Raw genomic sequence first — 25,978 nt, 5'->3', positions numbered from 1 at the left:
ACCCATGTAATACCACATGAAGATATCAATATTTTGCACATTCTCACTTCATCCGAGAACATAAAAGTCTAAGATTTGAGTATTATCAGACTTTATATATATATTAAAATTAGTGTTAGCTATAATTCTGGAGAATCTCAAGGTGCTTTTTTTCAAAAGGCAACTGGACTTTCTTGGTTTTTGCTTAAAGACGTTTCGCTTCTCATCCCAAAAACCTTTTCCGTTCTGATTTAAAAAGCTTTAACAGAAACATCTTGGATGAGAAGCAAAACATACTCAAATAAAAACCAAGGAAGTCCAATTGCCTTTTGGGGAAAAATATCTTTGGAACAATCATGACTTGGATGACTGAGAATCTCCATAGACAATTCTGGAGAATGCTTGTGAAATATAAGAGACAGTAAATTGTCTAATAAAATATTTCACAGCATATGCCATTAGTTTTATTCTTTAAAAATATGAAATAGATGATTAAATAAATACCAAACACTACAAAGTTTATGCAACATGGTTCTATTTAAAGTAGTTTCAACCATGGCACTCAGTGACAGCAATACAATATTTTCTTCACAAAGCAATGAATACAAAAATATGCCATAAATTCATTTGTAAACTAGTATTCTAATACACATACGTCATAGCAACGCACATGTTTATATAACATCTTCCTGAGATACTTTGGGTGGTTTTCATTTTATTGTGTTAGATTATCTTTGATCAATTTAAAATACTGTGCAAGTGGGACACTAATATAAAGAAATGCAAAATAGGTAGAGGAGCAGCTCTTACACATGCTTCCTCTAAAAACATGGGACATACACTGTGTTTTTAAAATATTTGACTCTTTCTGGGTGAGAAAAAGTGAGGTGAAGTTTCATTTAATAATCTAGAAAAAGCAGCAGAGTGTTTCAGGAATGTTAGAGGTGGAGTAGAATACAAATGATAGAAAGGAAAAGTCATAATTCTTTTGACTAGACATTTTCTTCAGGAGCATTTGTACATGCTGTACTCAGTTCACAGTTTCAGTATCGACACTAATCTGTCTTGGAAGAGCAAATGTCTTTTAAAGTTTCTAGCTCTTCTATAAGTTTCTTGTTTTGAACTTCTAACATTGCAACACGACTCTCCAGACATTTCACATATTCTTTCTTCCTTCGTCGACATTCTTTTGCAGCTTCCCTGAAAAAAAAAGTAAAAAGGGCAAACAGAAAAGCTTTTGTGACATGCTACTGACATAAGGTAGGATGGGTATGGCGCAGTGACCAAGGTCAATACAATATGGAGACAGTGATGCTTTCCAAAGATTAGAAATCACACATCTTTTTAGAAAAAAAGACCTAAGAAAAGCCAAGATCACAAAGACCACATACTGCCCCTTTCTTAAGGTTCACTTGGCAATCTGTAGAATTGCTTCATCTCATGCCTTGATTACTGTTCATAGTAAAAAGTTCCACGGCCAAATGCCAGTTACTCTGCTTTATGGCAATAAAGGTCTTTGAGGGCCTTGAGTTCCTCAATGAGAGTCTTGTTTTGATTTTCAAGTACAGCTACGCGATTTTCAAGGCATTTGACATATTCTTTCTTCTTCCTGCGGCACTCTCGAGCGGCTTCCCTGGAACCAACACAAGGCAAATGACTACTCAATCAGCTACAAGGCAAAGAAAACCTGGATAGCTAGGATAACCTCTGACACCAGAAAAGCTGAAGTGACTCAGTAATGCCAAATCAAGTACACCGTACACCAGTCACAGCATAAAATCAGGCCACAATGCTCTGAACACAATGCAGAACAGACAGAGAGAAGACACCAGACAGAAGACACCGCACAGAAGTGAGAGGAAGCTGTTTTAAAATCGATTATGAGATAGGGCTTTACAAAAGCAACTGAAGCTATCACAAAACATGCATCAAAGTAACAGCTCAATATATACAGCCCCCACAATGTCTGTTCGCATAATAGCCCATATTAAGCCCACATGCTTAAACAAGTAGTTCAGTCATCTCAGACTATACCTGCAAATGTTAGGAAATTAACTGTTGGCAAAGAAAACATGGTACCTTCTCTCTTCAGCTTGAAAATTTCAGCTTCTTTTTTCAGCTAGTTTGAACTGTTTTGTTAATTGTCCCATTTTTTTATCAAAACCAATAATAATATTATTTAAAGTGAATACAATATATATTATTTATATTTTAAGCCTTAAACTTTAATATAATAATTAAGGATGAATGGGAAGTTAAACTACTATTTAAACTTTTATGCTTGCTGCTGGTGGTTCATTTTTCTCATTTCAGACCTTTTAGTTCTCTAAAACCACTAGCCTGTGAGTGGGAGATGAAGAAGCAGACCATCATCATTGGTTACCTCTTTAAATTATATAATATTTTACATATACATTATTGTTTTAAGGTCTTTGTAAAGGCCACCATATGGAACTTTTTGTTAAAGCATTGAAGAAAAATGTTTAAAATCAATATAATTTCCCTAACTGAGATGGAATACTGTGATGACATTAATACATTTGAACTTATTTGTCTCAAAGCTACAAATTTTATTTTGGAGTTCTCCCTAATTTAATTTTCACAAAGACAAAGTTTTTCAAAGCCTTTTCCTTGTACATTGTTATAGGTAAGATTATTTCTCACAGTGCTTTTCCTGGAATATTAATCTAAAAGAATTCCTAGGATCTTTGGCAGGATTTTTAAGAAAATACAGTCTAAGAGGAAAGCTTAAAAAAATTACATGAATGAGAAAAGTATCTGCAAGTACTAAGCAAAAATGTTGGCTAGTTGGTAATATGCACTTAATGTCATAAAAATAAGCTGCTACATATTATTTAATTGCCACTAGCCATAGACACCAGACAACCTGAAGAGAGAAGAACAAGAGATGAAAACTAAGACATTTCTGGATTAGCAATTTGAAATTAAAAGGCATGAGAAAAAGCAATACCATGAAAACATTAAGCAATAGTGGGGTTAGTTACAAAGAGTTCAGCTTCTTCCAGTAAAGCACATGCCAACAATATCCACAAATACTGGCAGTGGACAATGAATACAACATTAATACTAACACACATACAGGAAGTAAATAAGCAAAAGGATAATTTAGCCTGGACAATGTACAAAATTTAGTAAATAAATGAGAAATGCAACCTAAAAGTCGCACCCAAGCTCTTAAAAATCAATCTACTACAAAATACAAGAGGGCATTCCACAGTGAATTTATTTTCTGCAATAAAATATAGACCTGCAAAAAAGCTTTACCCTTCTTCTATTCTATTAAGTTTACAAAATCACAGCTTTGGTAAAACTGAATCAAAACAGAATTAGCTATTTAAGCAAATGACACTCATGTGAATGTGCACATAAAAATTAGATGTATAAAGCATTATTTAAAATACTGTGGTTCCCAAAAACAAGACAGGGTCTTATTTTATTTTGACCCCCGAAATAAGCTCTTATTTTCAGAGAGGTCTTATTATTTTTGAGGTGCAGGAGGCGGCAAGCGTGGTCACCTCATGGCTGCTGCTGTGTTGCAATATTTTCAGGGAGAGCTTATTTCAGCGCATGCGCTCAAAAGCCCAATTGGGTTTATTATCCGGGAGGTCTTATTTTCTGGGAAACAGGGTATAGGCATTCTCCATTTAACATCTACTCATTTCGCGACTATTTGAAGTTAGGGTAGCACTGAACAAAGAATATTTACAGTGAATCTTCATAGTTGCTATGCCACTGCAAAATCCCATAGTCACGACTGCCATTGTGACATTCAGTGCCAATCCTGCCAGCTTCTCCATTGACAAGTGAAGTCAATGTAGAAGCTTGCAGGTGGTCACAAATAGTAATCATGTGGCCATGGTACACTACAACTGTTTAAGGTTCGCCTAATATAGTAATCAGGACTTTTGGAACTTCCACTAGAAATCAGCACTACCATCCCTTAACAATGGCATTCCCAGTCCCAATTACTGTCAATAAATGAGAATTACCTGCATTAGGACATACAACCATATGTATGATATTGTAATCTGTTTCTGTGTGTGAGAAAATCTTTTATTCTTATTAATACAATAGACTTTCTGAGTGGAAAATGTGTATAGTATGATATAGTAGCTAAAGTACTGTGCTAGTCTTTTTAGCATTACTATTTCCTTACCACTGATTCTGGGAAATAAATAAATAAATAATATCAACTTAAATTCTAATTGGTACCTATTTTTCATAAGCCTTAGTTCTCTTTTACGTGTTGCTTCTTCCGCTAGCTGCTGCGGGTTATGCAATGTTCCTGGGGAAGCTGCCATGACGACTCCTTGAGGTAAGGCTGTGGTTGGAGTACGTATTTGGTAAGTTGGCATGTCGCCTGTAGCAGCTGCAATTTCAAAAAAGAAGACATTATAATACAAAGCAAAATGGCAGTGTTTATTATCAAAACAAACAAGCAAAAAATAACAAATGTTCTCCCGTAGCATCTGCCATCAAGATTTGTACAGTTTTTATTTGGATGTTTGGATGGTTTAACAAAACAGTCCTCAGAAAATCACAATGGACACAATACATTTATCAAAGGGAAGATGGGAATTAAGCAGCCTATCTGTGCTTCTATTGAATAAATTATATTAAGAAAAAGCAAGCGATAGGAGAAATATTGTCTTTTCATTCCTCATCACTTTTGCTTTGTTTCAAAGAAATAATTTAATCTTAAAGGAATAGAGGAAGAGAAGAAATCCATACAAAGCATGATACCATGCAAGTGCAAAGGAATGAGAAAGCATAGAAGTCATTCATTGTACCTGAATATTACAATACATGATTTTAAAGAAAGGAAGAGTTCAGCACTAACTAAACAGTAAGCTACGTATGTAGGTGCCCAGTTAAAACTGCAGAATAAAATTGAGCATGAGCTATTCCACATCCCTTCTGATTTGCAGAATCTAGAACTCCAACAATAATGAGAGCTCATTGCCACAGTGTAAGATAATTTCTTGGTTGAATAGGGCTTAGTGCTAAGAAGTGTTTCCATGAATGATTCGATCAAAACGCTTTCTCATTTAGTTTTATTTTTTACTACTCATTTTCCCATCTCCACCAGACCCCATCCGTTCATCCTTTTGCCAGGATATATAAACCCAATGCATACTGCCTTTCTTTCCTCTGAACTGATTTTTACACTTTTCTTCAATGGACTCTTCCTTTCTAACCCAAGCTAACCCAAGCTTACACAACATAATAACCCGCAGGCTGCATATGGCCTGCATATGGCCCACCAAGCAGTCTTACACAGTCTGCCAACTTTTTATAAAAATTAATTAAATTAAGTACTGTCCCATCAGACTTTGTCACCTTTAATAAGAATCCAGTACTGGTGCCCTGAAAAACATGCCAAGTGCCTCCAATTCCTCCCGAACTTTACCAGCTCCATTATCACTGCCAACTCTTAACTGGAGAAGTGCTGATCAGCATACCAAGCATTTTCTCCTAGGCACTAAAATCATCTTTAACAAAGCCAGCGGTCATAAACTATAAACTAAAAGACAAAATTACTAATCTCACTTACCTATCTTGATTTTGCTGCAAAATTTCAGTTTCTATCAGGACAAATGGAAGTCTTTAAGACTTAAGACAACACTGGAAGTTTTTAAGAAGATGTTGGATAGCCATTTGTCTGAAACAGTACAGGATTTCCTGCCTAGGCAGGGGGTTAGACTAGAAGACCTCCAAGGTCCCTTCCAACTCTGATATTGTATTGTATAAATGCAAATTTTATTTAGAATCTAAAATCCAACTGATGTACTTTAAACCATCATACAAATTATAGGAGAATGGGAAATGACTATCTTCCTGCATAATGAATGAAGGCAAATCTTTAATTCATAGACTTTCCATATAGCCATCTGGAAGGGAAGCTAGATCTGTGAAACAGCCTCAGACTCCTGAATTAAACAAACATGCCACACTTTCCAAATTATATTCCATATAATGCAAGAACAAGTAGTAGGAAGCCATTTCTGGCACTTCATGTCAATTGACTGTTGCTAATTGGCTTCATCGATACATAACTTGAAATATGTGCAATACAAGAAAATCGGGGACAATGGATTTTATCAATGACCAAACAGCTCTTCGCATTTTATGCCCAGGACGCTAACTCCACTTGCTATTTTTAATCTTTCAAAAATTATATTTATCTTTTCCTTCATGAAAATGAACGGGCAGATGATAAAACAAAGCAATGACTCCAGCTTCCATCATCCTTATTTCCCATAATGCATTTTGGCCCCATATAGTCCCAAAGACTTTTTAAAGGAAAAAACATATTCTCAATAGCCCTGAAATATGCCCAAACTACTTTCAAAACATGTTTTCAAAAAAAGGAAGTTAATACTGTTGTCAGAGATTGAGAAAAAAATAGTAAGCAAATGTAAGGAGCAGTCAAAATTATTGCTAAATGGAATATCAGCTTATATTTGTTTGAACAGATGAATGAAAACTTTGGGAAAAGAAACAACTCTGATAGGTAAAAATCTGCAGAGTGAAGAGATGTGAGGTCTACATGGTTACTGGATTAACAAACTAATAGCAAGCTTTCTTTCAAATTAAATTGGTAGTGGGGATTTATTCAATTCAAAGAAATTTATAAAATCTTGTACATTATATCTTCTTGAAGTGAATTAAAAACAGAATTAAAGATAGTTTAATTCACCCAGGAAAAGATATTCCGTGACATTCATCTTGCTCTGAAACTTTTGCTCCACTCAGTATTAAAATACAATGTAATGTTTTAATCCTTGCATGCTAAAAGCTACTTCTTAAATAGATACATAAAAGTAGAAAGTAGAACAAATGAAATTCCTGAAATATTTACATTATGGCACCTTAGCTGAGATTTAGACACACTTAAAGACAGCAAAAACAATTGAATGAGGTTATTGCCATAATTGTTCCAGTGTTTTTTCTGCAACCTGAAATTATTTTGCTAATAGCAATGCTGGCTTGGGAGATATTACATATTAATGAGCTACTATAAAGTTCATGTGACTGATTTACAGTCACATGAACTTTATAGTAGATAATTAATATGTAGAGTACATCATCTGCATATTGTATTTTTAAATTTTTGCATTTTGTTTTAAATGGGGAAAAACCCTAAAATGATTAAATGCTTATTTAAATACAGAACAGAGTATTGGTTCTGAAGGTCACTGTATCATTGATTAAAATCAGGCGACTTCTCATCTTTTTTAAAAAAATCATTTGTATATTTGTATTTTATTTATTATAAACATGAGCATCTGCAAACATCAACAATTCCTTCAAAAAAGTTAGTATCTGAAAAAATCATTGTCCAAAAGGGAACCACAACCATATATGACAACATCTTATGGACCAATTCATATCTCAGGTAATTAGATTAACATATTTTAACAATTTCTTTTCTAAAAAGACTCATGTTTCCAATAGTCACAAAATAACATTTTTGCTGAAATAATCATAATTCCATGTTTTATCAATTAGAGGTATCAAAATGATCTTCTGTTGTCATTCATAGACTGAATAGTCCAATCCCTTCTATCATACTTCTCAATCCTCTTGAATATGCAATCTGTATAATATATATAATCTGGCCTTTTTAATAAATATTTATGATTGATTTACCGTTTTGTAAAGAACACATTTAGATACTTATGTTGCAGGTCCTCGGATGAAAACTCAAAATCTAATCCTAGCAATTATTTTACATATTTCAATAATCCTAGAATTCTGATCCAAAACACTATCATTCCATCATTTTCAAATATGGATTTTCCCATTTTTACGATGTTCATCACTGTCAAACTGAAAAACTGAATTCTATTAACTTCTGAACATATTACAAATTTGATAGACTTTTTATTCATATCCTGTTTACTCTTACTGTCTCCTATTCCTTTTCTATTGTTTTGCTTGGCATACAGAATTCTGCTTTTATACTCTTTGTGTACATCCATAAAAATATTATGTATTATTGTGGATCCCCCACCCCAACCCTCTGATATGGCTATCTTACAACATTTATGACACTTTTTTATTGTTTCAGCATAAATGTCATTAAAAAATTATGAATCACTATTTAGATATTACATGACATTTATACTTATCAAGTCAAGGAAAAATATTTGTTTTTGTTCTTATTCCATTGCTGTGTCCAACTCTTCACAACTCCATGGACCATAGCGTGCCAGGTCCCCTATTCTCTAATATCTCCCAGAGTTTGCCCAAATTCATGCTCATGAATTTGGTGCATTGATGACACTGTCTAACCAGGAAAACAATTAAGATATTTTAAAGAGGTTAAACAATTCTATTCTACAAAAGTGACAGGTCTGACAGGTATGAAAAAAAGAAACAAGGAATTTTGATTCACCTTAAAGCTCTCAAATTTGTTGGTAGGATAAGCTGTCATGGGCTTCCTTAATAGACTACAGCCAAATTCATTGGTGGACTTTAGAGAAGTTTATGCCACAATAAACATGCTGCTTGTGTTATTCTATAAGACACAGACAGACAAGGAGCCTATTCAAAAGTTATACGAAGCTTTACATCACAGATCAATTCTAAAGATCTTTCTGCTGAGCAGAACTTGACTGACTACATATTAGGAAGAATACTGTTACACCCCTTTCTTTCTCCTCCCCTTCTAAGGCAGTATCTTACCAGAAGGATTATAAACTTTTCTCAAAAGCCTGTTGCACAGCTCCTAGTTCTTTGCTCAACCAACCCAAGGTCTTTAGGAATAGCTGAGAGCAGTGGGATAAATAACACAAAACACACAAACCAGATTTACTTAGCTCAAGAGATCAGGAGAGTGGGCTACAGAATAAAACTATAAAATGTGCCAGCAGTTCTAGCTGAAGCAGAAAGGAACTGACTAAATCACAGCATGACTTGCGGCTGACGTCAATGTAGGTGTTGTTTGTGGAGTTTAAGTTTTCCAGCTCCGCCACTGAAACATGATTCCAGGAAATCTAGTGACGTCAGCCCTTTGAACTTGATTAGCTGTGGAACAGACCACTTTCAAAGGGGGGGTGGATAAGATAACGAACAATCCGTCAAAGGTTTGTTAGACTCAAGTCCCTATTACTGCCGTAGTGATCTGTCTAAATGAATGCCAACGGAGTAACTGCTGAGCTGAACAAAGCACACACTGCCACAAGATTCCTGCTAACAGAAGCCTCACAAGTGATCTTTTATTCACATCAAAGTTTAAATAAAAACATCAAGAAAGATAAGTTGCTGATTTTTCACACTACCTGGCTAATGACTGCAAAAGTTAAGTGAAGTCTTCACTACTAAAGAAAAAACAAATATTCCACACTGACATTGCAAGAAAAAACAATTTTTAAACAAACAGCAATTGGTTCACCCTAAAATATTTCACTCCCTAATTAACATTTTATCATGCACTATAAAAATAAGTAGCAACCAAGGGCTGCCCATCAATAATTCTTGGCGAAACAGGGAGAGCTGTGATGAACCTGTTTACGTCTGTGCTGTCAAACATCTCACTGAAGAAAACAGAATTGCCGCACCCCAGCCTGAATCCTTTCTTTGGAAAGAATCATACTACCACCTACCAGTTTCATCTCTGGTTACAGCCATGACCAGCAGTTCGTACTCAAAGGCTTCACGTCTGCCACCAACTGAATAGAAAATTTTCCAAACAAGCAAACATGTGCAGGATTACAAGCTTCAAGGACTGACATCAGAATGACCTCACTAGCCTACCTCGTCATTAATGTTCTTTCTCACTGGAACAGCCCTTTGAAACAGGAACTGGGGGAGTGGGAGACTAACTTGCAAATAACTGCTTTGGCATTTTCAGTTTTCCTTTCTTTTTCAATATATTAAAAACAACCACAAATGAAGGGAATCAACCAAAGATCAAACATGCCAGATTAATTTGCAGCAAAGAAGGAAATCTCTGCAAACACTTTTCAAAATAAGTTAGTCTGGAAGCTGCACTTTAAACAATACTGCAACCCAACCCCAAAACATTTCGGGAACCCCAGATGAAACAGTTTTCTTCCTTATCTTAATTTAACAACAGTGAAAACTACAATAGTACCAACCACTATTATTGACTGTGGTTGATTGCACAATCAGCTTGATGTTCAACTGGATTTGGCAGTTTTATCTACCTGTTGAGTACGTCTCAAAGAACCTGGGATAGGTAGATGTTGCTTGATGCTCTTAAAGGCATCATCCTAGGATGCAAGCTGTTCTTAGTAAAGCTGACTTTTTCAATTGACTGATGGTGATACTGCCAATGCTAGTAGTGTTCAAGTGGTGCTCCAGATGTTTTGGGATTGCACCCATTACTACTATCTTTCCTTTCCTTTTCTTTTGCATTCTTTGTCACAGTCATTCTATTTCCATTTGCAACTCTTTCTATTTTGTGATTTATTATCATCATCACTATCGACAAATCCTATCTTTTCTTTAACACTGTCGGCTATCCCAAAGTCTTCTTAATTTCATCTCCACAATAATCCTCAAAAATAGTCTGAACTGCAAAAAGTCATACATTGAGCTCTGTAATTAATTTCAGTTTTTTGACCAAGGTTGCCTGCACTAGGCTAAGAACAGCTAAAGAGCATTATAAAACTAGATCAAATGCAAGTATAATCTAGCATCCTCAAGTAGATTCTTCTACAATATGAACACAGTTATTTCAAACTGGTAATAACTGTTACCAACTGGTAACTGGTATTTGGAGACATGCTTTTCTGGATCACTAAATCGTATACAGGTATCTTGATTATTTGTCAATGATATTCCTCAGGAAACTACTTCATCATGTGCAATTTAAAAACCTAACCCTAATCCAAAGAAATGTATAAACAAAGGGGGTGGGGGGAACACCTCCACAAAATAATTTCTCTATTACTGGATTTAAAAAAACAGTTTACTTTGCTCAAGGGTACTCATTTACCCTTGTAGGGAAAGAGCAAGCAACCCCTTCATTCCCATCACCTCATCCCACATTCATTGACAGTCACATCTGAGTTTCTATCACCATTCATTAATTTCATTTGCCTAAGAGAAATATATATATAGATTTTTTAAAGGGGAACCAAGATTTGAAAGACAAACAGGAAACTCTTCATCTCTCCAACAGCCTCAGATTCAGCTAACTGGAATCCTCAGGGATTGGAAAGAAAATCAAGAAAGGACTGAGAGGGAAATGTGTTGTATAAAAAACAGCTGTCTTGCATAGGTAAAAGCTGTTTAGGTATAGGTGCAGTGTTACGATTACTGACTGCGGATATTTAAGCCTAATTTGTCGTCTTTGGAATCTAATGCTTCTATATAAGCTCAGTTTTGGTGTGTTTTTATGCAACCTCGAAACTTCTTGTTTCTAATATCTTATCGGTCATAACTTTATATTTTCCTTTATATAGAAGATTAAGATGCTCTCTCATTTTTGCAGCTCTGTATTTTATCTATCACTAAATCTTTGCACACAATTATTCAAAAGAAATAATAACATTTCTCTTTCCCCTTTTTTCTATAAAGTTTTTTTCCCCTTATTTATATCCTGTGAGGTTGATCTATCTACCAAAACCAGAGGATTGATTTCTATAGCTTCATTCATTATAGCCAGTAAAGTGTAGACTGTGGAAGTCCTCTCTCTCCCCCATGTGGCGATTGGGATAGAAGTTGGTAGCAGTAACTAGCAAGTGATTTCACCAAAGCAGAAGCATGGCTGGGATGTGTATATGCATAGTGTTTTTGAGAAAAACCAAAGGCTGGAGACTTCCAGCCTTTCACATTCTAGGCTCAGCCCTGCTGTTACAACCAAACCTGCTTTGCATCAAGTCTAATCCACTATTTCATTAGCAAAACATCTCAGGAAGTGAATACAGATATGCCAGCCATAACCATTGGAATCACAGTAATGATTGTTCCATTTTAAAAAGAATCCATTAAAAAAAAACTCATTTACTGAGCTTGTAATTATTCTGTGCAACAACTCACACAAAAGTCTTAGCCACCATTCACAGAAGGTTTCTGTAACAATAATGTCCTTGCAAATATTCACAATAGCACTCAATCTTAGCTTTAGTGCTAAAACTGATTATACTCTCCTAATGCTAACTTCACAAAAATCTAAACATCAATTATTAATAAAATGTTCAAGATTAGAACTAACCCATAAAATGTATGAAAGTATTATAAATATATAACCTATACCAGTAGGTATAATCAAAGTTGCTAGAGAGCTTTATAAAAAACCGTAAGTGTTGGAACATACATCTGCCTCAATTGTGTGCAATATGTGATGTACAAGTAGCATTCAATTTACGACCACAATTGAGGCCATAATTTACCATATTTTTCAGAGTATAAGACGCACCGGAGTATAAGACACACCAAGGTTTTGAAGAGGCAATTTTTTTAAAAAAGTAGGTAGGTAGAGAAAGGGAGAGAAAGAGAGAGAAATACAGTAGGTAGGTAGGGAGAGAGAGTAGTTAAGTAGGTAGATAAAGGAATAGAGAGAGACAGACAGACAGACAGAGAGAAAGAGATAGGTAGGGAGAGGGAGAGAGAGTAGGTAGGTAAGCAGGTAGGTAGAGGGATGGAGAGAGAGAAATACAGTCGGTAGGGAGAGAGAGAGTAGGTAGGTAGGTAGAGGGATAGAGAGAGAGAGAGAGAAATACAGTAGGTAGATAGATAGAGATTGAGTAGGTAGGTAGGTAGAGGGAGAGAGAGAGAGAGAGAGAGAGATACACAGTAGGTAGTTAGGTAGAGTAGGTAGGTAGGTAAGTAGGTAGGTAGGTAGGTAGGTAGGTAGATGTTTCCAGGTATATTTATCCATGTGCTGGAGAAGGAAATCGCTGACAACCTGCAGCACCTAAGATTTGTTTCTGCTTGCACAGCACTTGATCAATGTAATTCTCATCAATCACTATAACTAAAGAGCTTTCCGAAAGGGGAAAAAAAGCTTTTGCACTCTGCAAACCTCCCAAAACCGGCCTGTTTTTCGTGAAAACAGGCTCGTTTTTTTCAAATAAAAGGCATGAATAGCCTTGGGGGGGCTTGCAGAGTGCTCCTGGGAGGGGGGACAAAAACGAGCAAAAAACGGGCGTTTTTTGTCAAAAAAAAAATTGCATGCATAGCCTTATGGAGACTTATAGAGTGCTGCTGGAGGCTGGGCGGGGGGTGAAACAGCCCATTGTTTGCTCATTTCTGCTCTCCCCAGCCCCCAGGAACTCTCTGAAAGCCTCCATAAAGCTATGCACGGCCATTTTTGTGAAGGAGTGGGGTTTTGGGAGGCACAAAATGGTGTATTCGATGTATAAAACGCACCCAGATTTTCAGCCTCTTTTTTGAGGAAAAAAGGTACGTCTTATACTCTGAAAAATACAGTACATTAAGTGAGAAATTTGTTAAGTGGGTTTTGCCCCACTTTACGACTTTTCTTACCATTGTTAAATGATTCACTGCATTGTTAAATTAGTAAAATGGTTGTTAAGCAAATCTTTGCTTTGCTTGTCAGAAGGTCACAAAAAGGGATCATATGATCCCGGGACATTGCAACCATCATAAATGTGTGTCAGATGTCAAATATCCCAATGTAAATCACGTGGGAATGCTGCAGCAGTCATAAGTATGAAACTCACTTTTTTCAGCACCGTTGTAACATTGAACAGCCACTAAATGAACTGTTGTAAATTGAGGATTACCTGTATTCCTAAAACAGTGAATCTCAAACTATTTTTTCAATTTTATAAAAAAAAATTGCCCAAAGCCCATGAGTTGGAACACTAAACCAAAATCAGTATATTTTACTGTAAAGATGAAAAACATGTGGAACACATCATTAGGAATGTCACACTTTCTGCACTCAATATTTTAAACTAGATCTTCTTCCATTTAACCTTATTAGTCCATGAAGGATGGGCAGAATCAGGACTGGAAGGGGAAAATGTAATTCAGAATACACGTTAGTGCAATATGCAGTCCTGTCAGAAATATTTTAAATCAAAGTTGTCTTTTCCCAAGATCATGACATAGTTCCTAAACACGGCTGAGTCTTGAAGAACTGCTGTTAAATGTTCTTGAAAAGCTCTTCATGCATGCCTACATAGACTCCTAATTTATTTTCTGGTTTAAACTTTCTGCACAGGTCTGTTACCTATATTCTTGCAGATTTTTTTCTCCCAACTGATTACATTATCAACTCTTTCCATAATTTCACATAATCAATAAAACAGAAATAAGATAGGAGTCTTTTTTTGCCTTGATGTACAATATCATTAACGTAAGAACTTCTCCAGGTTCTAAGATTTACTTCAGAGATGTTCCTTCAAACTTATTCACCACTAGGAAGAATAAATTATGACTGAAGGAAGTCCCATTTTATGGAATATCTCTAGATATGCCTAGATAAGAGATACATCAATAATGGTGTCTTCCCAACAAGAAATGCATTATTCTCTAAGTGACTAATTCCTTGAATGCCTTATTTTTGTGTAATAATTTTTTGTCAAGCAGTGTTACTTCTTTGTTAAACTTACAGCCAGAAGCTCAGCAAGGAATAGGTAGCATTCCCTCTTTCCAGTTTTTCCAACTACCCTATGAAGTAGGTTAGGCACAGAAAGTGTGATTGCCCCAAGCTCACTCAGTAGGAGTCTGAGGCTGAGAACAGATTACAAACCAGGTCTCCCACTGCTTTTATCACCACACTACGGCAAATGGTAAAATGGCTCTTTTACCATTTGCAGTAGATTTTTTTTGGTTACAACCCAGTTAAGAATAGAGAAGCAAGCAACAGAAGTTGAAAACATAACATAGTTATCTGTTTAATTAAAAAAATGAACATTTTACCTTGGACAACAACCTGACTCCCAGGTACGAAGAACTGTTGAGTGCCATCAGGTGTTTGAGCTGCATACTGTACAATCGTAGCACCAGGTTGAGGAGCTCCTGAATTTGTCATAGTTAATGTTTGTAGTCCTTGAACACCGTCAGATGCTGGATTGGAAATCTGGATGGTTCCACCTTGGGCTATAGCAACTAAATAAAAAATAAATACTATGTAAGACATCAGCAATAGAGATGAAAACACTTTAATTTAGTTGCTCCCAAAGTGTGTTTAAGGGCAGGATGATATGAATGACCAGTATCCAGTACGAAACTGTGTACACACACACACACATACACCAGTCTACAAAACTGACTCACAATGCCTATTACTGAGGGCAACACAATATTCTGTGGGAGGCCAGTTTCCCTCTCTTCCACCCTACTTATGTTTTTGTTTTAACTCACCGTTTATTAACATACACTCTGTTTAAAACTATATAACCACTACTGTTTTTTTTTACGAAAAAGTTGTACAGGTAGACCTCAACTTGCGAACATTCACTTAATGGCCATTCAAGGTTACGGCAGCACAGGGGAAAAAGTGATTTGCAACTGGTCTCCGCAATTAAAATTTGAATGATTCGTAACCATCATGTATTTACAACAGTTGCAGTGCCCTGAGAGCATTTAATCATCATTTGCAACTTTCCCAATGAGCTTCCAAAAGCTAATTGCAGATCGAATTTGTAACAAGATTCACTTAATGATATGTGATTCACTTAACAACTGCAATGATTTGTTTAACAATTGGAGGAAAAATAGGTTATAAAATCAGATGTGATTTACTTAAGAAGCACCTCTCTTAAGGATCAACCCAATTGGGTCATAAATTGAGGAATACCTTGTAACAAACATGATATGTTAGGAAATGCCGAGTTTCTGATTATAAAGGGACACTCTTTAGACACTCACCGAAAAACCTGACAGCCAAAACATGCTATAAAGACTAGGTCAGTTTTTCCAAATACACATTCAATTGCATAATTATTATAGCCTAGAATAGTTCAGCTTTAAACAAACTTGCAATGCTTGGCAACTTTTAAGATGTGTGGGTGTCTACTCCCAGAATTCCCCAGTCAGTATGAATTCTGCAAGCTGAAGTTCATACCTCTTAAAAGTTGCCACATTTGAAAAATACGGGTCTCTAGCCTGTTTTGGGATTACATTTTAATCACAAAATGCTGTCAAAATATATATATCTTTATGAGAGATAACTACACAGGTGTGTATGTCTTATGTTCCATAGTCTCTGACCAAAGGTTCTAAAACTAAATGCATGAAGGAACATCAGTAAAAAGATGAAAAAAAACCCCAAAAGAATATTGCATATCAAAGATTATTTAAGTAGTAACCCATCTACGAGATTATTAAAATAAATAATAACAAGAAAAGCTGCATCCAGGTTCCAAAGCTTAAAAGAACAGTTTTCTTTCCCCCCCTATCAATTGTTACTTAATTTTGTTGCTTTTTACAACTGTAAACTTTCTTTTTAAGAACAATAGATTATTAAACAGGTAGGCTAATGTTACAGAAGACCTACTGTACTGCCCGGTGCTAGTTTGATAAAGGCTGGTTGGCACGGCCATGGCAGGAATTCCAGAGGGTGCTCCTTCTTCCTCTGGTTTTCCTTCTTCAATCTTAGCAACGCCAGGTGCATCAGAAGAAAGCTCATTCAGAATTTTTCTGCCAGAAATAAATAAATATTTAAAGAAATATGTTTAAAGATGCTGACCTATGCTGTGAAAGAGTGAAATGGCATAAATAAACATAAAAAACGTTTGTATTAGGGCAGAGCTTACCGATACGAAGGCCTCCTTGAAAGTATCTCCCTCCGCTTCTGAGAATCAATTACCACCTCGGATTCTGTAGATTCATCTGCATTTGTAGCTGGCGCTACCTAATTTTTCAAAAACAAAAATTTAGTAAGCTTGCAATTCTAGAAAGTTTGTTGCCTGAAACTCTGTGCAATAGTCAGCCATTTTCACTGTATTGAGTCCGGATCTAATGTTAATAATCTATTACATGGAATTTTATTCACATTTCATTTCTATCCCACTGTAATACAAACAATTTTTGATTGCTAGAACACTGTTTTGCAAATTTAACAGACTCTTATAAAGTACAAACAGATGGAGTAGTTTTGAAGAACATATTCAAGAACTGATTGTATGCTTGACTTGTTTCAAATCTCATTCACAGTTCTGTCCACAATTCTTCTATATTCTTGCTATGACAGCAAAGAAAAATTTACCTATTCTATGAACTGTATCAATTTTTCTATGAACACACACACACACACAGAGACAGAGAGAGAGAGACAGACAGACAGACAGACAGACAGACCGAGCCTGAAGGGCAGAAATGGCAGTGACAACCAAGTTTCATGGAATGAGGGGGAGGTGGGAAGGACCAGTAGAAAAGATTGAATAGAGTAGCAGGAAAGCAAAGGAAGAGTGAGGGAGATAAAACATAGTCAACAATGCTAGAAAAGTTTTAGAAGTTAAATTTTGAAGTAGATGAGTAAATAGGCCTGATTAATGCGTCATGAGCGTGCCCGCACACAAACACACAAACACACAAATATACCAGTTTGGTTTAGACTTAGAGTTCAAAACAAGCCTATCCCATGAAAGAAACCATTGTTATCAATTGTACCAACCATAGCACAATTCACAGTAACAAAACCAATGAGTAATCCACATTTTGATTTACTATGTCAAACCTGACTATAGACATCTAACCAAGACAGCAGGGTTATTAATGGCTAGGCATGAAACAGAATTACAAAAGAAGCCAGATTACATTAATTCCAGAATCCAATGGTAATTGCTCGAGAGTTTTTAAAGATGAGAAATTAAAAGAACACACAGGGTAACAAATTACAGGTAATCATAGACCAGTGATTGTAATGGAGGCTGCCCCATTATGGCTGAAAGTATTGACAGCCGTTAAATGAAGTGCCCATGTGATACTCTCACCTAATGACCAATGCAGCAGCCCAGCAGCAGATTTGCACACAGCAGGCTTAGGGACCATGAAAGTGAGCAGCAGGCTTCAATGCAATGAAGGCAAGCACAGCCAACTCACTTGCTAAGCAGCAGGCTTGCAAGTGCTGAGAAGAGCAAATTGCTCCATCCCTAGGCCATATTCCTCTGTTCCAGAAGGGAGCACCGCAATTTACCACTATGAAAATGGTAATTGCTTCTGGAACACGGGCATGCTGCCTACAGACACAGGGGGACAGAGCAGCTACTGCCCCAACCTGAGCTGCAGAACTTCCAAAAGGAGATCTATAGTAAAAGATAAGTGATTCATGGCAGGAATGGGAAAGAGCATGTGGGAAGTAGGCCAAGGCTTGTGGGGATAGGATTTGGGGGGGGGGGGGGTGTTGCAAAAGGTGGGGCAAAGCTCTTCAGCATCTGTGATTGGTTTTAAGGGCCAAAGACCACAGGGGTGCTGCAGTGATTGTAATTTCAAAACCAGATCCTAAGTAGCTTTGGTGGAGGTGATTATTGTTAAGTCAAGGACCACCTGTATAGATCAAGAACAATTTTAGTTAAAATGTTGCTTTTCCTTATCATTATCTTCTCTCTACAGATTCCTATTCATCTTCCTGTCCTCCAAATATTTCCTGCTCATTTTTGCAATTCTCATCCCGCACAAGTTCTATTTATATCCTAGCATCTAATGCCAGTATTCATAATTTAACTGTGATTTAATATTAGCAATAGTAGCAATCCCTGGCTACACTGAAGATTTTGGAAAATGTTTGCCCAATTTTTGTGTCGTAAGTCAAGGATTAATGGTAGACACGTGAGCGAGGGATACTATGAAGGTGTAAAATATTGACATCAAAAGTACTTACTACAATGTTTACTAACTGTCCTTCAGATGCTGAACACCTGTCCAGAACCAAGAGAACTAAAACATATTTTATAAAGAAAGCAAAACTGAATGCTTTTTGACAATCTCATCAATCTCTACATGAACACATTATTTTCTGCAGTTTGTTCAATTAGATATGGATTACTTAAAGTATTAATAAAATGCTGTCCATTTAGGAAAAAAGATAGAAAAGGAACTACCTAACAGTCTCTTCTGATTTGTAGTTATCATATTTTTAAAAAGGAACCTGAAGCATGATATCAATTAGAGGCATGCAAAATGCTTTGAATAACACCATTCTAAATTCAAAACATTCGATGCATGTTTTGAAGCAGATGTTTGAAACCTATAATTGGCACGTTTTGAGTTCAAAGCACTTCTTTGAGCTAGAAACAAAAGTTTAGGGTCAAAGCATTACAAATTTTAAAAAAGTGCATCCACTAGTATTATGTTGGCAACTAGAGAAATAAATACACTTATCCCCCGGCATTAATATGGGATCTTCTGTTCACTCTTGTGTTGGCACAAAAAATAAATAGTCCATTAAACCAAGGAAACGTTAATAAAGGGGACACAACTAACCTGAACAGATTGCAACTGTGGTGATTGAATTACCGAAGACTGTGTAGCTTGAATCACTCCCTGTACGTGGACAGTTTGACCAGAAGGGAACTGCACTACAGTTACAGAGGGAGATCCTCTTCCAGTTGTTGATCCTGCTACAGAAACCTATTGAGATAAATAAAGCATACCATGAAAACAGCTTAAGTAGCTAGCTCTCAACATTCATTATCAGACAAAGTAATCCTTAGGCTTCACTTATGTTTCCATCTTTAACGCAGAATAGGCTCTTTTATAATACAAAAACATATTTTGGCTTATACTGGCAATTTTATGGAATTGAAAAGCAGATGAAATATCTGGGTGGTACTTCTGCTTTCCTATTATGAGCATTATTCACTAAGCATTATTATCAGAGATGTTATTATTTAAAAAGTAACCTCTTTCTTTCAAGCAAAAGAAAATGCAGTCTCACATAAGATACAATTGGGTAGAATTTTGCCCAAGATACAACTGTTTTCGTAAGACAGCTATATCGTATCTTTCTACAAAGTTACTAGTGTTATTCTTCTGCACCATTGCAAGATCATGTCAATTTTAACAACAGAAGGCTGAGAAGTAACAATTTGCCAAAAACAGCCACAAGCTTCTCGGTTTAATTCCACTTTGAAACAGGGATTTACTATGCTATCTTAATATTTATTAATATTAACAATGTATTATGATTGTCTCAGTAATATTTTAGAGTTGCATGACAATAATTGTATCTGAATGTTGTCAAAGCATATGAAAAAGTTGACAGCTCAATATGTTAGTAGCTTCTATTTAATTTTTAGCATCAGCCAGATATACTTGATAGCAGCACATAAGAATGCCCCTTTCTTATAATTTAATATGTCATCATGTTTAAAAGTTTAGAACCTGTTTCTAAGACATATACTTTTACTCCCTCCTTCCTCTTTCATTTACAGATTTAAAACATGTATTTTGAGGCTGCTGGAATTAAAATAAATCTGAGTCCAAAAAATACTGATTGCAAATTATTTTCTGATCCCCTAATATTTAAAAGCCAAAATAGTTTTGGGTATTACTACATTGCTGCTTTAGAAATTATGCCAAGCTACATGTTCACGGATACTTCATTGCAGGGAAAAATGAAATGTTTTAACAATTGAAAAAAAAGCTTGTGTGCAGGAGCTGCTGACTCTTAAACATGACATGGGTATAGAATGGCATGAGCTGAATCGGAAGAAGATGGTTTATCCCCATAAGGAAGGATTTCTGTAAGCAGGATGTCATAACTAAGGAGACTCCTGTCTTTGTAGGCAACTGCTTTACTACAAAGAGCTCCAAAGGTGACCTCATGCCAGGTTAATTATATGTGGAATAAAACTCACCCATCTCTGTAAAACATTCAGTTCAACAAACAACTTTGGATGGCCCACTGGCATTTTCAAAGTCAATACACTTGCTCTTGCCCCGGAAAACAGGCTACCAAGCATGTCTAACTACCTAAGGGTCTCAACATCACTTCCAGCTCTTGTGCTGTTACCCTTTTGCCAGTCACCAAACAGCTGATTTATGCCCCAAGTATTCCTTTGCATCTTAGGAAGATTTTAAAGTTATCACTATGGTCCTTTCTCACCTAACTTATGCAGACCAAACTTATTCCCAGGCTGTTTAAGGCTTTATAAGATTGTTTATATTGGTAAGAATTTCTGCTTTTAAAAATGACTAATACTATTGGATTCTGTAAATATCCATTTGTATACCGAGCAAAAGTGCTACTCAAAACCTAGAGTAAGTCCAGAGAGTTTTTTCTCAATACCAACATAGCAATGATTTCATATTACTCTTTATATTATCAATGAATAATAGTGTTGAAAAAAATAAACAGAACATTTCATATTACTTGAGCTATAGTGGAGATCTGATTTTGGCCTATTGAGGATTGCATGTTAGCAGAATCACTTTCTGTAACAGAGTCTGTTGCACTGCCATCTTGTGGTTCAACTGTTTCCATGGTCATTTGTCTAAATGCAAGGGAGATATGAAATATTCAGTAACTTTTCTGCTCATTTGTTTATTTCAAATTCTGTTACATAAAATATACCACAATAACTTTGTAACTTATAAATGTGCATGAATATAAGAGTCAACTGTTTCCATGGATGTGTCCGGTATATTCTATCTAGCTAACTTGCTTCAATATATTACGTGGAACTATAACCGTAGTTTCAATAAGCACTGAACATGAAGGCTGTGGATAATGGGAGTCTCGATTAAGCATTTAGACAGAGAAGTATGTGAGTTGCATCTATCACATCTGGAGGTTAAAGAAAGGTGACTTAAACTTTGCAGAAAGCTGAGACCTTATTTTTCTTCCCTAGAAGAAACATCTTCCAGGCACAATCTTATAATTGAGGCAAGATGTATTCTTTGAGATGCAGCACAGCCCAATTTCATCACATTTTTATTGTTCATTGGAGCTTCATTTTAGTTTAAGCAATAATTGTTTTTTGTTTTGTGTTTTGATAAGCAATTAAGTGCCATTTTTTGCCAAGTATTAAAAAATTCTTAGAAATGTTATAATGCACATTTAGACACTTCTTTTAAAAAGTTGATATAATTACAAAATTGATCTGAAATATTGTAGATATGAATTAGTTGCATTTAGAATATTGCTGCCTGCGAGATCCTATTATTGCTTTTTTGTTGTATTCATTGTATCAATGGTTTGTTATTTAGAAGTCAATACAAACTTTGGCAGCAAACATTTATTTCTGGGAAAGCAGTTTATAGAGGAAGCATCAGTTAATGTAGAAGGCTTGGCTGAGAATGACAGAGTAACTTATCACTACAACATACTTTCAAACTTAAGAGATGTGGAACCAAAATTGAAACTATTATTTCTTGGAATCAGGTAGAACTATGAACAAGGGGTTTTTGGCTGCTGTTTGACCAAATCCATTTTAAATTCCTATTTTTATTTACACTGTATATCTGGTTTATACTCCTGGCATGTTTTATATTACTGTACTTTCAAAGTAGAAAAAAAATCACTTTCTGTCAAATTATAGAAAATAGCTAAGGTCCAGAATGATAAAAATCACTGCAGAATGCTAGTTGGATGCCAACGAAAGAATATTTAGATAGTTAATATAATACTTTCAGCCAAAGAGAGATATCATTTCATTCACAAGCAATTGTTATAACTTATGATTCCAGGAATTGTATATATGCACAAACCACTCAAATGATAGATATTCACTTTAGCTTCTGCAATATTGTTTTAAGTTGTACTCTAAATCATTCCTGTTTGTCATAGTGATCTTCATTGTAGATTCTCTCACATATTAGAACTTCATTTGGGCTACATCTTTGTTAACAACTGTTCATAGTATTTCACCCCACCGTTTTTTTAAATATGGTTGAAGCTTACCTCCACATGTTACAAGTCAAATGTAGCATCTAACGCAGCCAAACTCCAGATGTGCTGGTCTTTTGACTCCCATAATTCCCAGTCAGCATAGTCAATTACTAAATTGGCTGTGGAGTTGTAGGAATTGACAGCTTAAGACATAAGATTGGCCGTAGTTTTACTGCTGCTTAAATTCATGTGTCAAACTTGCATTCCTATTTCTCAAAATCTAAAGCACTCCCTATTTTCAATCTATAAAAAAGCTTCATTTGCTTATTTCATACCAATTAAGTAATTACAAATTACTTAATACAATATGTGAGGCTCCATTTTATATATGAAAAAATGCTTGATATATTATCGAATCCATTTCACTTCCACAATTCTACTTTAAAAATAGACATGGGGTTTTGTGTGTGTGTAAGGCCTATGTAATGAGATGCATTCCATTAGAATGGTAGAGTTAATCTCTTCTTGGTACTTGTAAAACTAGATAAATATATTCTGAATATATAAATCCATGCTGCTGTAATTTATTCAGCATCTCCCAGAAAAAGATTCGAACTCCCAAATAAGAGATTAAAAATTACTATTTAAGTTCAAACATAATGTACTGCTGAAACTAAGCCAAATTTAAAACACTTGAGTCAACACATATACCCACACTCTCACACACTTCCTCTAAATGAGATTGGTAACAAATGCTTGGCTGCATTCCCTTTATCAAAACTATTACTGTAATACAGGACACAAGCCTGCTATGCAGAAGCATCTTCTAGTGATAGCTAAAAATATAATGGCTACCTTATATTAATTCTGGCATGCTGTTTTTTGCTACACTTGCTCATGATTGAATTTTTTAAAAAAGAACTTCTTCCTTCTCCAGACCACGCTCTTCTAGTGAATCTTGCAATGAAGTTATGTTCTGTTTGTGATGTCATAACTATTGCTATGGCAACCTACGTTCACAATATTGCATAGTATTTAGGGTAGAAAAGAAAAGGAATAAAGGAGAACCTCTAGTGCTAATGCAGGAGATTTTGTAAGTGTTGTAGAGAACCCTTTGAAAGGAGGAGAAAAAAAATAAAACTTTTTAAAAAGGTACTTTTATAAAAACAGTAGCTGAAGCACTTTTTGGAAATGCTTGCAACTCAGCAATTGACCACTAAACCTTTTGGCATATTTGGTAAATATTGCATGCTCATTTGCCCAGGTAAGAAAACACATGCAGTTAATACAGATACCCAGACCGACCTATGGAACATCAGTGAAGTCCAATGATGATCTTAGATTCCAACATGCCCATGCAAAGGTTAGAAGTATTTTAACATAAAGAGGATCCTTTAACTTAGAAATGAATTTTTATTGTAAAAATATACAGTTCCTTAATTGGGAAGGAAAAATGTTGCCAATAGAAATCTACGTACAACTTAATATTTTATAGAAAGTATTGTCGTGCCTGAAAATAGAATGGGATCATTTATGATTCAACGAAGTTGCTAAATTATGCATGGATACTATTACTAGTAAATAAAACAAATATATGTTTACAATGTAATCATATTTTTAAAAAAGGTTTTATTGAGTGGCACCAGTTCTTTGGAATAGCATCCCAATCAATATCTGGTTGGATCCCACATTGCCTTCTGGAAGCTGCTCAAAATACCATCTTGGTTTGATTATAGTTTGATTTGATTAATTTAACTTTATTCTGTTTTCCTTAATCTGTGGGTCCTTTGTGTATTTTTGGCTGTATGTTGTTTATGTTTTTTATTTGCAACCCCCACCCTAGTTAAACATACTCAATGAGCTACTTTGACAGGGACTCGGCCCTCCTCACTTTGGGCGACAACCGCCTAACCAGCATAAGGGTGCCAAAGATCGAGAACTTTTGTCAGCTCGGCCAGCATTAATTGGGGGAAGTTATGAACTGTTGGCCACATGCTTGGACGCCACCAGTTTCAGAATGAGGATAGTGTTGCACTGCAAACCTACACACCTTGATACAAGATCAAAGTAGACCGAGCACTCAAGCAAACATACAAAAGTGCACTATGCTTTTTAAACACCCTAATTCCATTAAACTCAGTCTCTAAATGTGGTAATTGTCGCTGCCGAAGAGCAGCACGTTCCACAAAGCTAAATTGGTAAATAAGGAAGAACCCCCTTTGCAAATGCGCAAATCCCTCTGGACTCGACGAAGTTTTCCTCTCGGCGAAGAGTACGCCGGTCGGATTAAGCTCCGGTATTAGGACGAACTCCGACCCCCGTTTAAACAGTCCCGGCTCCTCTCTTGCCCGCCCGCCCGTCTCTCCCTTCTTCGAGTCCGCGACACCAGCCCCTTCTCCTGCCCGAGAGCCAGCCCTCCGCCGCTGCCTCCAAACGCCAGACCGCCTTGCACACACACACAAACACACACACCCGACGTGTCTCCGCCCCCTCCTCGACTCACCAGAGTACGTGGCGCCCCCGTCACAGCAAAAGCAGGCGGGGAAGAGGGATTGGGCCGGGCGAGCCCGCGCGTCGCCTCACGTCAGTGCTGATGCCGCCCCGCCGTCACCGCAGGGGGCGAGGGAAATGGCGGCCGGCGCCGTTGCTGCCCAGCTTTCCAAGGCCTGTGCAAAGAATAAGGGGTAGGGCGGGGCCTGATCCGCCTCGCCCCGCCCACCCACCCGCGCCGTCGTTCCAGGGCCCCGCTCATTGGCCATTCAGGGGACTCAACCGCTGGAATTCGCGCCAACCGTCTTTCAAGCCCCCACCCATTGGCTAAGGACGAGGGGCGGACACGAGATTCATAGCGCCGATCTTGCCTTGTAGGATCGCAGCAAATGCCGATCCGAGTAAGGAAGAGCAGCTGCGGCCGGAACAAAGTTCCAGTTTCATGTAGGCAACCATCATGCACAAATGTCTCTGAAAATACCTCGAGTGTAAAAAGCCGCCAAACCCCCCACCCCACCCCCCTTCTTTCATGAGCCTGTCCTCCACTATGGCATGTATGGGTATTAGATTCGGGCTACTCTATCCGGCCTCAAAACTTGATATGGACTCTGGAAAACAGGGTGGAGATTGTGATCTCTCTGCATCTTGTTGCTGTCATCTAGTGGTCGTCCGGATTTTTGGAACCCAATTTTGCTAGTCTTCAGGGAAGAAAGTGCTCCAGAGTCTCTGGGAGGCTTGGCTGCCTGATTGTTGTGCTAAGCAAAA

General features: G+C 36.7%; 1 protein-coding gene across 10 annotated transcripts; it reads right to left on the bottom strand.

The window, feature by feature from the left end:
• Positions 1 to 520: 520 nt before the first annotated feature.
• CREM (cAMP responsive element modulator) lies at positions 521 to 25,405 on the bottom strand. Of its 10 annotated transcripts, none has more exons than XM_081933518.1 (8): positions 22,796 to 22,924; positions 21,266 to 21,386; positions 19,375 to 19,521; positions 16,707 to 16,804; positions 16,448 to 16,590; positions 14,869 to 15,057; positions 4,213 to 4,369; positions 525 to 1,179 (listed from the first exon to the last, which is right to left on the bottom strand). In XM_081933518.1, exons 1-8 carry the CDS (start codon positions 22,822 to 22,824, stop codon positions 1,035 to 1,037), a joined length of 1,029 nt encoding a protein of 342 aa, XP_081789644.1. In that variant the 5' UTR covers positions 22,825 to 22,924; the 3' UTR covers positions 525 to 1,034. The 10 variants fall into 10 exon arrangements, with proteins under 10 accessions (XP_081789647.1, XP_081789644.1, XP_081789645.1 ...); XM_081933519.1 differs by lacking the exon at positions 22,796 to 22,924 and adding an exon at positions 25,227 to 25,405 and having other exon boundaries at positions 1,041 to 1,612; XM_081933516.1 differs by having other exon boundaries at positions 1,041 to 1,612.
• Positions 25,406 to 25,978: the final 573 nt, after the last annotated feature.

The sequence above is a fragment of the Natrix helvetica genome (genome assembly GCF_964273705.1).
Source record: "Natrix helvetica genome assembly, chromosome: Z".
NCBI lineage: Eukaryota > Metazoa > Chordata > Lepidosauria > Squamata > Natricidae > Natrix > Natrix helvetica.
Note: the sequence above shows the minus strand (reverse complement) of the source record. Positions and strands in the feature narration are given on the sequence as shown.